Genomic DNA, 13332 nt, shown 5'->3' with positions numbered 1-13332 from the left:
TAATTTTAATACATAGGGAAGGCGAAGCGGGGATTTTTGGATTTACACGAGCGTGTCAGTTAAACATAAGGGGGGAACCTTGCACTCAATCGAGTACTCATACCACAAATGAAACGCTCCATATACAAGCACGCTATTAAGGTAGTCGGTCAGAAGGGCTTCAGGGTACTCACCCTGCCTCAATCTGGGGGGTGAAGCACTCGCTTCGCCTCCCCTATTATAGGAAATGATTTCTAAACAAGTGATTCATTTTATTTATAATACTTAATTTTTATTCTTAAAGTTACTGTAACTTACAATTCCCGTCATTTTGGTAACATTTGCAAAATAACTTTAACAATCGCAAAGTTGTGTAATACAGTAGATTGGTGACAAATACTAAGGAATTGTCTTCTTTACATTTTATATAATACTAGCTGTTGCCCGCGACTCCGACCGCGCGGAAATAAAAAAAAAACTTAATAAGTAGTCTATGTATTCTTCCAGACTATGTTCTACATCTGTGCCAAATTTCATCAAGATCTGTTGAGCTGTTCCGAAAATACCTTCAAACATCCATCCATCCATCTAAACATTCGCATTTATATTAGTAAGAAGTAAGATGAAACGAAATGACAGACTAAACAACATACCTTATATCAAACTTCATGCAAAATTTTTAAAAATATATTCATAAAATGTTTTTGAATTTTACTGTATTCATTTCCATTATCTCGCAGCATATTAATATACAGATTGAAAACAAGATAGTTTATTATATGCGTAGTGAGAATATAAACTTAACAAGCGGTATATCACGAAAGTCTGCCATATACATATACAATAGAACTTAAATTATATATTTATTTTTTAACTTATTTATATGTTGGTTACTTTGAAATTATAAAAATATTTGAGAAAATCTTACATCACACAAAATTTTCTAGCAAGTTACATTTATTATATCATTAATTATTTACTGTTATATTATGACTTTAATGTGACATTATATACTAATTTAAATTAAAAACATACCGGTACCAAATTAATTTTATTCTGTGAAATTAAATAATCTCATTTAAAAATCGTAAAATTGATTTATAAAAACTCTTATTTCTTTTTCTAAATAACGGTGTCAGTCCAAATCAAATGAGAAATATTTTTCATTAAATTGTAACGTAAACATTTAAAAATAAATATTTCATAAAGCATATTAATTTTAAAAATATACTGAAGTATCACACTGTTATAATATCAATATTATATTAAAATTTTAGCGAAAGTTTAATAATTTATTTAATAAAACTTAATATAAATAAATGTGTTATCAATTGATTGCGTAAACTGTAACACTTTTGAAGCCAAAAAGCTAAAAATAACTCATTTTGAAATCGTCTGTAAAACATTGGCAATAGACTATACTTACGACAATATTGCAACTTGGAAGAATAATACTATTCGGCTAGGGATGATCGTATAAAAAAATAATATCGATACTCGATACATCAATGATCCTATATCGTGACTAATAAAAAAAACCTAAATAAATTACTTGCGCTTTATAATTTTTTAATTATTTCATTGTTTAAAAATCGAATATAATTAGTAAAACTAGTTAAAAATTTAAAATATTGCACATTTTCTTGTAAACTATTTCAGGAATTCATTGATGGTTTGACAGTTCATTGGAATATCGATAATAAAATTCAACATCGATATAAAATTATTTTAATCGATTATTCGATCATCCCTACGTTTAGCATAAGCTCACTTTTCTGTTTGCATTTTATTAGCAAACTACTGCGACGCCTGAGACTTGGTGATTCGTTTCGCGCCTCTGTTTGGCGGACCTTTCGGTTTAGCGAAGGCAGGTCTGTGAAGATTTCTCTTTGGATGTATTTCATCGTATAAAAATTCTTCCGTCAATTCTTTACCATCACCGATTTCCAGCTAAAATACAAGGTATTGCTTAGAGAATAAGCATATAAATTAAGACAAAAGTAGTTAGTATTTAGTAACTACAAGTAAAGTTCAAAATATGTAAAGAACTCACCCGTTTGGCAATCTCGATGCCCATTTTTTCAATTATATCCAAAAATGTTCCGATACAACTTGAATACAACATTCTCTCCTTTATACTGCAACTGTATCCCGGCATGGAGTAGATGAACACTGAAACATAATAAAAATATAAATAAAAGCTCACATATATGTTGAAAAATCTATTAAAATATGTATGTTATCTCAGCTTCTTAGGAGAAAATGTAAGGGACGCCATATGTTAGACCCTGAGTTAGCTTAAACTGTAATATTAAGAGTATAATTATGTATAGCAGTTGCAAGCAACTTCATCCATGCAGAATTAAATAAAAATCGGGGATAGTGTAGCTTCCCAACAGTGAATGAATTTTTCAAATAATTACAGTAATTTCTGAGCCTATTAAACGCAAACAAACAATCAAAACTTTATGGTTTGTAAAATCTTGTGTGCCGTACCCACGTGAGTGGTAAAAGGCCAGGGAGATAATGATGAAACAATCAAGTCTTTCTTCTTTATAATATAATATATAAAATTCTCGTGTCACAGTTTTCGTTTCCGTACTCCTCCGAAACGGCTTGACCGATTCTCATGAAATTTTGTGAGCATATTCAGTAGGTCTGAGAATCGGCCAATATCTATTTTTCATACCCCCCCACCATTTGAAGTTAGTTAAAAATCTGCACTCAGTTTCCCCTTATGACCAATTAACACCTGACTGTGGGAGATTGTGTCACCAATATCTGTTCCAGTGAAAGTGACACTGTTATCATCATCATCAGCTCACTATATGTCTCCACCGAAGGGCTTGGAAGGTACCCAAAGTAAGGGGTAACTAGGCCATAGTCAACCACGCTGGCCCAGTGCGGGTTGACTTTACACATATCATTGAATTTCTTCTCAGATATGTGCAGGTTGCAACACAATGCTTTCCTTCACCGTAAGAACGTCGGATAAATTACATATGTAAATCGAAAATCGAAGAACATGGCGGGATACGAACCCAGGACCTGCAGATTGCAAGCCAAGTGCTTAACTCCTGAGCCACCGACGCTCCAGTGTTAATCAGTACTCAGAAAAAAATCTTTCACATAAAAAATTTCATACAAAATATGATGACATAAGTAAAACTTACCCATGCTTTCCAAGTAATCACCTTCATGTGTGTGCTTGAATACAAAGAGGTGATATCTTGCCTGATCATCCGGCACTTGCCGAGGCAGCTCTGATTGCTCGATTACACTTGCTTTTGCAAGATGAATCTTTTCTTCATCTATATCTAGAAAGAAACATGTCAAAGTCCTAGTGAATATAAGCCACCAAGCCTAAGCAGCAACAGAATTTTCTTTGCACCTTTATATGTATATAGATTTCATTTATCATGTAAAATACAAAAAACCTTTTGATTATGGATTATTTATAGCATTTTGCATGAAACTATTAATGTAGTACATGTTATTAATTAATATTTCAATAACTTCAACTATATCAAATGAAAATCTTACCTATTTTAAATTGTAAATAATTGTAGGAACCACGTTGGAGATCAATAATGCCTTGCTTTGCATCTTGTGTTATAGGAAATGCAACCCCACCCATTGTAGACTGCCTGTAAATATGAAATTGAAAAAAAATGTATAAAGCAAGCAATATCTCTAAAATGATGTCGAGATCTATCTGTTTATTTCTTTACTTTAATGTAAAAATGTCTCATATTTTACCTTGAATCAGTACCATAGTTGGGACTATGTTCATTTTGCTGCAGTTCTTTTAATGCCTCTTCTCTGTCCGTGAGTGGTGCTGGAGCATTCACACCAGTCAAATGTGCCTTGTAGCCTTTAAGACTGACTTCATCCTAGAAACAATAGTTGCAAACTGTTTTAATTTTTTTTAATGCGCACAAATAAAAAAATAATAAATTTAATATTTTTTTCAGCCAGCAACATAATAATGAAAAAAGAAGTAAAGAGGTTCATTAATACTCATGTCCAAGAGTAACATGAAAAATGTTAAGTCTTAAAGTTCCTACATAGACAAAGCATGACAACACAAAATGTAACCTTAAATTTTATGATGTGTTAATTAAATTTAACAAATATTTTAGTTTGCTGATTACCTTGCTTGTAGCATGCATTTCATCTTTTATATGAGCAGTTCCAAATTCCTGTTTAAGTGTGGCCTTAGTGGATGCGTACAACATCTTCTGCCTCACTGGAGCACTGTCAGGTGACCAGCTTAGCAGCAGCCATTCATGACCAACTGAATTTGTTGAGTCAAATCTATAAATTAAAAACATCTCCATTTTTTTATTCTGTCTGTCTTATTATTTATCATCAAGGTAATTTTAAGAAAATCATTGGAAATTATTTAAATGACAGAAATGAATATATTTATTTACTACTAAGTAACCTAAGGCATCAAAATATTACTGACCTGTATAAAATGTAACAAGGGAGATCATCTACTACTAATGATGGGACATATTTATCAAAATCATGTTCCCAGGAACCTTTAACCTGTTGGTATTTAGATAATATTAACTGTTCTGTAAATTATAAAAAAAATATATATATAATTAATAATTAATATAGTATATAAAAACAAATTGTATTGGTGGTGAAAGAGATTACCATTGTCAATGCTGACTTTTAATACCCGAATTTTTCCATCTCTACATTTAGTGAAGTATTTCTTCAATTCAGCATTAGCTGAAAATATAATAATTTATCAATATAACATACATATATTAATGTTTTGCACATTTTCTTTGCAAGAATAAAAATCATTTTTATATTAATAATAGTTGACTCTAAGAAATATTGTATTGTAGTGTAATAAAGAAAACCATACATACTTAAATTAATGAAATTGACCTTAAATTTTCATTGTGAAGAGAAGAGATAGCATATGAAATGGAGCAAGGATGAAATGTTTTGAATAGGTGTGCTTGTGGCCCGTTCATCTCAGAATTGTAATATATTAAAAAGGTGCAACGACATCATTTAACCTGATAAACAATCAATAAAATTTGTAGTCGTACCTTGAATCCCAGTTTGATGTGACATTTTAGTTACTCCTTCTAAATAATAGAGAATGTAGGAAGATAATACTATACTTCAGTAAAAGTATTGTGATGATTTATGCAATTCTAATTATAACGGGATATTGATGTGGGAGTTATAATCTCAGCTCAGTCACTTCAATAACATGGATGTGTCAAATTGAAATGTCACTGTCATTTTCAATGTCAATGTCAATGTCGTTTTTCCACAGCTTATAAACTAGACTAACTAGACAAAGACAAGATAATTTTATTGATAAAAAAATATTTTCAAATATTTAAAATAGGCATTTAAAACAAAGTTTTAATACTTTAAAAAAACATATAAATATAAATTCGTAACGTTACACTAAAACTACAAAATTATAATGTGTCTATTTAAGGATAATTAGTTTAACACTTTGACAACCATCCTCATACAAAATTAATTCGATACTTCGTAGAGGTCAGTTGTCAAACTAATCAATCTTAAATAGACAAAGTATAATTAACCTTAATATCGGTTATCGGTACAGCTTTAATGTGTGGGAATTTTTTGAACCGGTGAAATTTTGATACCTCACTAGCGCCCCTTCATTTTACTTTTTTTTTTATGTCATTTTCTATATCTGAGTAGGTAGGTTTTATCTATTCCATTTTGTTCAGATATCCTTGTTTGACTATATTTTTTCAAACGGAATATAAGTGATGACAATATGTACATGTGTTCCGCAGTTACACATGTTCCACAGTTAAGTGATCTTGTTGAAGGTGATTCTAAAGAGAGTAAGATCTCATTTTTGGCAAATAAAACGAAAATTGTTGGGTATTCTTTAACATTATACAATGTAATTTCCAATTTTCACTGTATACTCTCAATACGATTATGCTTAGTTAAGTTTCGTTTTCAATTACTATCATTATTTTCTAAAAATGGTTGCGTCTTATCAAAGGAAGACATTATAAATATCACTAAGCAATCGCAACAGTCGCATCTATAAATCGTGATTATTCGTCACTGAGTAGCAAACTAAGTTATACATAACTCATAATACCCTAAAGGCTTTCCTTACGTGAGAACAAGTTTATGACGAGAAATACATAACCGGTGTTCAAAACGTAGGTATATTGTATTAAGTATTATATCGATATTGTAACAATTAAATTTGTCATTTCATCAATCTCTTGATTTCTGCACACAGTCGACAACCGTTACGAATATACAAATCCATTACATTCATCCACTTTTAGTCCAATTGTAAGATCGATTTTCGAGCGACATGTCAGGCCCATTATCATCTTAGCTTTATTTTCGCAATATTTTGGTTTTCCACTGGTTTGCTTTTTAGTTTACAAAATAATTAAAATGATGAGTCGTAATTAAACTTCCCTTTTTTAACTGTCAAATTGGCCGCATTTAAAAATCCGAATTTGTAGAGCTGCGAACTAAAAACAGTGCTTATTTCAGGTGCACAAAACAGTCAAAAACATCAATCTTAATTACTCTTGCGGTTGATTAATCTCAGTAATGGATTTGGTAGTTGCCAATTACTCCGCAGCGGCCGGTTATTTTTATTTCCAAGTGGAAGCAACTTTTGCACAATTTAATAGTGCTTTAATGGATTAGATTCTGAGTAAACTCAAGACTTTATTAAGTAGCAATAAAGTGATTAAAGTCCCTAAATGGAGAACGTATAAATTATGTAAACAAACAACTTGATTTCGAACTATACACATCAAAAAAGTCTAAGCAACACATATAAATTTCAATTTTACAATGTGTTTTCGCATTAAATCCTTAGTATTTTCGTACTTTCATTATTTATTAATGCTTTTTTAATATTAAACAACAATTGTTTTTTTTATTTACTTTTTAATAATCTTAATAACCAATAATTACGAGTAAGGAATGTTTGTACGTAGTACAAAGTAAGGTGCCTAATCAACTAAACTTAAAGTAAAATTAAATGGTTGTACAAAAATTGCATAAATTAATACAAAGTGTGGTCTCCTCTGTTATGGAGAACTTGCTGGCACCGATTATTCATAGAATCGATGACACTGTTAATGTGATCCTACGGTAATTGCTCCCAATGAAATTTTTTAAAAATTTTAGTAAGTCCATCAGTTGTTGGGTTGTTGTCACTCCATCCAAGTCATTTAAAACACGTCTCTGGAGCATGTCCCGTGCATGCTCGATGGGGTTGAGGTTTGGCGATTGTGCAGGCCAAGGCAATACCAGGAAGTTTTCCCTTGCCAAGTACTCCCCTGTGTGCAAAGCTGTATGCGAACGCGCATTGTCATGCATCAAGGTGAAATCGAAGCCAAGCGCTTGTGCGAATGGATGGACATAAAGTCTTAGAACATCCTCAACGTAATTTACAGCGTTTATGTTACCATTTACAAAAACGAGCTCTGTTCGTATGTTCTTCATAATACCCGCCCATACCATAACTGTTAAGTCGTTGTATGGATGCACTTCCTGAAGCCACCTCAGTCTTTCAGTATTTCCAGGACAACGGTACACTCTTACCCTTCTAGTATCAGGCTAGAACCCAAATCGAGACTCATCGCAAAATAAAATTTTATCCCATTATTTCCGGGTCCATATAATGTGTTGACTAAACCATTCATTTCGACGAGCGCGATTCCCGTGACGTATCGGTGGGCACCTAATTGGCCGTCGTGCTCGTAGGCCATACTCATGCAATCGATTTCACACAGCTTGGCAGCTAACAACAACAGTACTTGAATTTTGTAGCCTCAAACCTATCTCTCGGGCGGTTAACATCGGCTGGCGTCTTTCAGTCAGTTGTATGTATCGATCTTTCCGTGTTGTTGTACACCTTCCTCGACCTGGGTGCTGCTCAGCAGGATCTCCCGTGTTAGTTTAATGCCGATGAAGACGGCAAATAACGCTTCTGTTGAACCAAAATACCGAGATACCTTAGATTGAGTTCTTCCCGCTTGCAACATCTCTACAGCTCTCTGCATTTCATCTGCGTTCAAATGACGTCGCTCCATAACGTAAAAAATGTCTCAAAATTCAAATTTGTTCAAAACTTTTTTTAATTATTGTTTGAATCTTAAAATTGATACCGAATACTAAATTTTAATAAGCAAAGAAAACGCTGTAAAATTCGAACAAATGCATTCGCTTTTAAATTTGTGAAAAAAAAAACAAATGATACTCGATTTTTTTTCACAACCAGCCAGTATGTCCTATAGATCAAAAAAGTTTACATAATTATCACCTACTTGGTAAAAAATGATAAAATAATTGATTAATAACTTGAAATAGTATGTGTTGCTTAGACTTTTTTGATGTGTGTACTATCAAGAATTATAAGAAAAGTAAAGCCCGTTGTCTTACATAATACATAATGACATAAATAAAATTTATGTATGTGTAGCTTATGTCTCGTCCCATCGCTTTTCGTTGGTATTATTTTTATTGGTATTATATATTATTAATTAATATCTAACTGCAAATATTATGTAACTTAGTGATCCCGTTGAAAAAAAAGGCCACAGAAACCTTATAATAGTGACGGTTGTGGAAAAAATACGTTCTAAATTCTACGAATAAAAATAAATTGGGATAGCGTACACAGGAAATCCTACTTGAGTTACAGTTGCATGATAAAATCAGCATGCACTATTAATTTTTGTACGACTATTCGTGGAAAGTTTAAGTTGTAAAACTATACGGTTCGTTATCTTGCACTGTACAACGACATGGTTTTTATGATTACGACTCTAACACAGGTCACTGCTGCCTTTGGATTTTATGCAACCTTTTTAAATATACTATGCAAATAGAAAATACAATTTGTTCCTTCTAATTGTTTCGAATAACGGATCGAACTAGTTAAATATTTCAATATTTTCCAATTGTAATGAACATAGCGCAAAAAGTAATGTAGTTTGTTTGGCAAAAGTTGTAAATCAACTAAAGTTGGAACCAATAAGTAGTAATTGCTTATTTAAACAATGTTTTGCAAATAAAAGAGAAGTTTTTCCAATTTATTGTCGAATTTATTAGACAATAATGCTAATTAGAATATCCCATCTTTTAAAAAAAATATCAGAAATCAGAATACGTAACAAAACAAGTAAAGTACCATGAAATATGTTAACTAATTAAACATTATCGCAACCACCCGACACATGAATTTACGTTCGGATGGAATTATAAACAGTGAATTTGTATTTGAATTTTATGAACTGATGTTGGTAATACTAAGGATTCAACAATACTAACTTCACAATATTTTTGTTATTGGTCTTACATTATGTTATTCTATTCCAACAGGATAAGGAAATCATTTCATGTTTATTATCAATATCTGTAATTATAGTTTCCAGTTATGACAGCACTCTTTTTTAAAATAGCTTTTATTAATTACAATTAAAGTTGCGGCATCAAGATTTATCGTTGCATTGAGGCAAGCGTGCAACAAAGTGCAAAATTTTAAAACAACTTTGTCGTGATCTGGTTTACTGTGAACTTTTTTAAAAAGTTTTAAATAGTATGATAACCGTGCCAATAAATTTAGCTGTAGCAGTTTCAGACAAAATCATTATACTTTAATTAATTCATCATCGTGTTTTTTTAACATTTCTGTCAATTGTTAGCTTAGAATAAATTTTAATAGAGTGGATAAATTAAAGTAAATCAGAAGGTTACTACTATAACACCTTTATTGTAATTTCGAAAAAAATCTTGCCCTATCGTCTTTAAATAATATATCAAATAGTAATTTGTAAAATATTCGCGAACGCACCAAAAATAATTAGTGAAATGTTCCATTAGTTCAAATTGCAGCTTTAAGTGATGAGCAATAAATTTAAACTAACAAAAACGAATCCTATTCCGTGCAGCTGCGTGCTGCCGTGTTAATTGCTCAAAAAGACTTAATGAACAAAGGCCCTCCAGTTTGTGGCTGTGGCTTTTTCACCGGCCGGCTTTAGGCAGGATAAATAATAATTTTACTTATTTTATATAAACATTAGGTAATTGTACTTCTAATGAGATAGACGGTTGATAAAAATAGTTACAAATATCTAAAACGTTACCTTAAACTTTATTGCATACTACGTTAACTAATTTGATAAATTCCGAGGTCACGCAGTTAAACTGTTTTCATACAGTTTTGTAGGACACCGTATTATCTTAAGATTACCATGTAACCTTTATAATTCTAATAAATAATAGTTTAATAAGTTTAACGGTTTACGAAAAAGTAATAATATTTAGTCTGCATATTTGTAAGATGAAAAATAAGGAGATATGTAACTAATGATTCACAATAAATAAAGTCATTTTGAATTTTATCTTTGAAATAAACTAATAAGTGGGGTGGAAATTTGTATCGAAGTGTTTTCATTTTTACAGTTGAAGTTTTAGAGCTTGTAACTTATTTTTTTTAGGCTGTTAAATTGACATAAATAAATATGATATTCAAAGTTTGTAAAAGTTTTACCCTCGAGGGTGTAAAACAACAATAAGAAATTGGGAATGGAAGTTTGTATGGGAATATGGAAGGTTTATGTTAATGTTTTGTATGTTTAATATGTTTTGTTGTAATGTTTTATAAATTTTAGTATAATAATTAATAATTTAAAATGCTATGAGAAGACAATAGTTCACGAGGACGAAGTCGTGGGCACAGCTAGTTAAAATATAAAACGACAAAATAGACATCACCAATATAAAATTGTATATAACCCTTTCACTCCCTAAAAGTATTTTTATATGGCCAATATAATTATGACGTCATTCCGTTAAATCAGCCGGCAGAAGCAATCTCTGGACAAAATTTCATTATTCCATCCCTGGAAGTGTGTTAGACTTTTTTTCTATTAAGTACATCCCTTGTTCACATCTGGCTGCTTTTTATATTTTCATACACGTATTTGTGATATTCTATATCTCTAATAATTATATGTATTAATAAAGTTAATGTTATCTCTAATAATTATTTCATAAAAAATTTTGTAGGCGCTACACTTTTTGCAAAATCTAAAGAAGTTTTGACGAATTCCTAAGCGTAAGGGCTTCCGTAGCTGCCACTTGTAAGATCAGAGTATTATATCACAAAACGGATTGCAAACATATTTAATTAATTACTGATAGAATGAATTGCATATGCACGCAGCCGGCATTCGAGCACCCACTAGTCTGTATAGAGAGAAGAGCCTCTTCATTCATGTATCGGATGTAGAGTCCCTTTTAATAATGTAATGTTTCAATGGTTGTGCACAATTAATAATTACATTTATTGCAGTAGCAAATAAATCGTATCATTTATCCTTATACCTCTCTCTCTATTTTTTTGCTTTCTATTACATACAGGATGTCTTGAAACGTACGAAGACGTTTATTTCCCACTCATTTGACTGAAATGTTATTTAACGCTCACATTGCAATTGGGTCAAATACTTTATGGTGACAGTATTCTGAAGATATTTAATTCTTTGGCTGTATAACAGTACACGTTGCCGTGCTTTTATAACAAAACGATTTATATGAAACTACCTATTTTATACTTCCGTATGTGTCACGTGAACATTTAATTGAGAAAAGTCGAAATATAACTAAAAATCTTTAATTTCATTACGAAATAAAATTCTAAAGTTGAATCAAATTATGAATAAAAAAGTAATATAACGTGTGAACTGAAAAGGTGCAGTAGTTATGCAATTCATCCTCTCTTAAATTTTTAACGAGCTGTAAAAATGTGTCTGCATTTACTTACAGAAAAACTAACGCAAGTCCGCAAAGTTGTGGTATTAAAAATATAACCGCGGTCACATTCTACTTAAACATTAAAAGCACGCGAAGTCTAGTGCAGTTTTAATTATAACTTTTATATGTACATTACATTTTGCGAGTGAGGAATTGAGATAGATACAACTCATCTCTTATACTTAGTATAGTGAAAGTAGGTAATGTAATATATATAGCCATTATGTTTTTAAGATAATGTTATTTTTAAGATTAGAATTGTAAGACTGTATATATGTAAATAAACGTGGTCAGTCATAATTGTAGTTTTCTTCAGTAACATCTTTTTCAGGTAAGTACTTGAAACGGGAAATGTATAGTCACGGCTACTTTGTTCCTACATAATTACTAGAAAATTGATAACCTAACTATGTGCGATAGCCAAGTAATGCGAATTATTGACTAAAACATTAAAAATAATTATAATTACATTGCATTATATTTCGTCTTTCTTCTTCTGGTCTTCGATCGTTTTTACTTGCTATGTAGCAATTAAAATTTCTAAAATTTTATTGCCGAATTTATTTTCGACCGGTATTTAATTTAAAATTTTATGACATGATTTATATTTATAACATCAACACGCCAAATTACAATAAAAGGGTGTTAGCCATTACATTGCCTTAAGATCTTCCAGTGGAACGTCCGCCTAATCCGATCAAACTCAGCTCTGTGTCAATCGTTTAAGGATGTTAAATCTTGAAAGCGGGTTACACTTTCATTGACACAATTTGGAAGTTGTGTTCTGATGGGTGCTTTGATTGGATAGAAACGTTCCGTTCAAAATAGAATGTGTTTTAAACACATTCGGAGAAATGCACTTCGAAATAAATATAAAGACATTTCCCATTTAGGAGTGCGGTAGAACTTTTTTTACATCGGTACTTCTAAGACTACATATTAAAAAATAATGGATATTTTTGGATGAATAGTAAGTATCACAGGCTTCGGGAGTTAAATTAAGTCAAAACGTACTTCTACCTTTTGTTAAATTATACTTGAAGTATTCTTTAGTTTACATTTAAGAGGAAAATTTTGTTCTAATTTCTCAACTCATGGAATAATGGAAAATGTGACATTAACGTAAAATTGCTATTGTTCCGCCTGAAGTGACGACAATGGAGATTGTTTGAAAGAGAAAAGCCCACAGAGCGTGAGGGATAGTTTCCGAGTGGGTATTATTTTCAGATCTACAACTGTACTAACGTTTAAAATTATTTCTTTGTAGAAGTTGCGACATCTTAGGTGATTTTATAATATAAAATATTAAATAGACGGTTATTATTTCATTCTGACTACAATTGTATATGTTGGCCACGACCTCTTCCACGTGATATTAAAAAACCGGTATATTTTTGTTTCTGAGGTTACGTGAAAAGTTGATACAACAAGACTTAAATAGGTACATTTAAAAGAACTTACATAGAATTTTTATCATATACTTTGAACACAAACGCGGGGGAAAGAACTTTCATCTTAGCAAAG

At 31.4% G+C, this 13332-nt stretch overlaps 1 protein-coding gene across 1 annotated transcript; it reads right to left on the bottom strand.

Moving 5' to 3' along the window:
- Positions 1–1620: 1620 nt before the first annotated feature.
- LOC106714746 (twinfilin) lies at positions 1621–5219 on the bottom strand. Its single transcript, XM_045678355.1, has 9 exons — positions 5058–5219; positions 4648–4725; positions 4451–4562; positions 4134–4296; positions 3739–3872; positions 3523–3626; positions 3153–3296; positions 2033–2151; positions 1621–1929 (listed from the first exon to the last, which is right to left on the bottom strand). The coding sequence occupies exons 1-9, from the start codon at positions 5080–5082 to the stop codon at positions 1777–1779; spliced, it is 1032 nt and encodes a 343-aa protein (XP_045534311.1). The 5' UTR covers positions 5083–5219; the 3' UTR covers positions 1621–1776.
- Positions 5220–13332: the final 8113 nt, after the last annotated feature.

Source organism: Papilio machaon, chromosome 6, assembly GCF_912999745.1.
Source record: "Papilio machaon chromosome 6, ilPapMach1.1, whole genome shotgun sequence".
NCBI classification, from domain to species: domain Eukaryota; kingdom Metazoa; phylum Arthropoda; class Insecta; order Lepidoptera; family Papilionidae; genus Papilio; species Papilio machaon.
The sequence above is the reverse complement of the archived record's forward strand: the minus strand, read 5'-3'. Positions and strand labels throughout refer to the sequence as shown.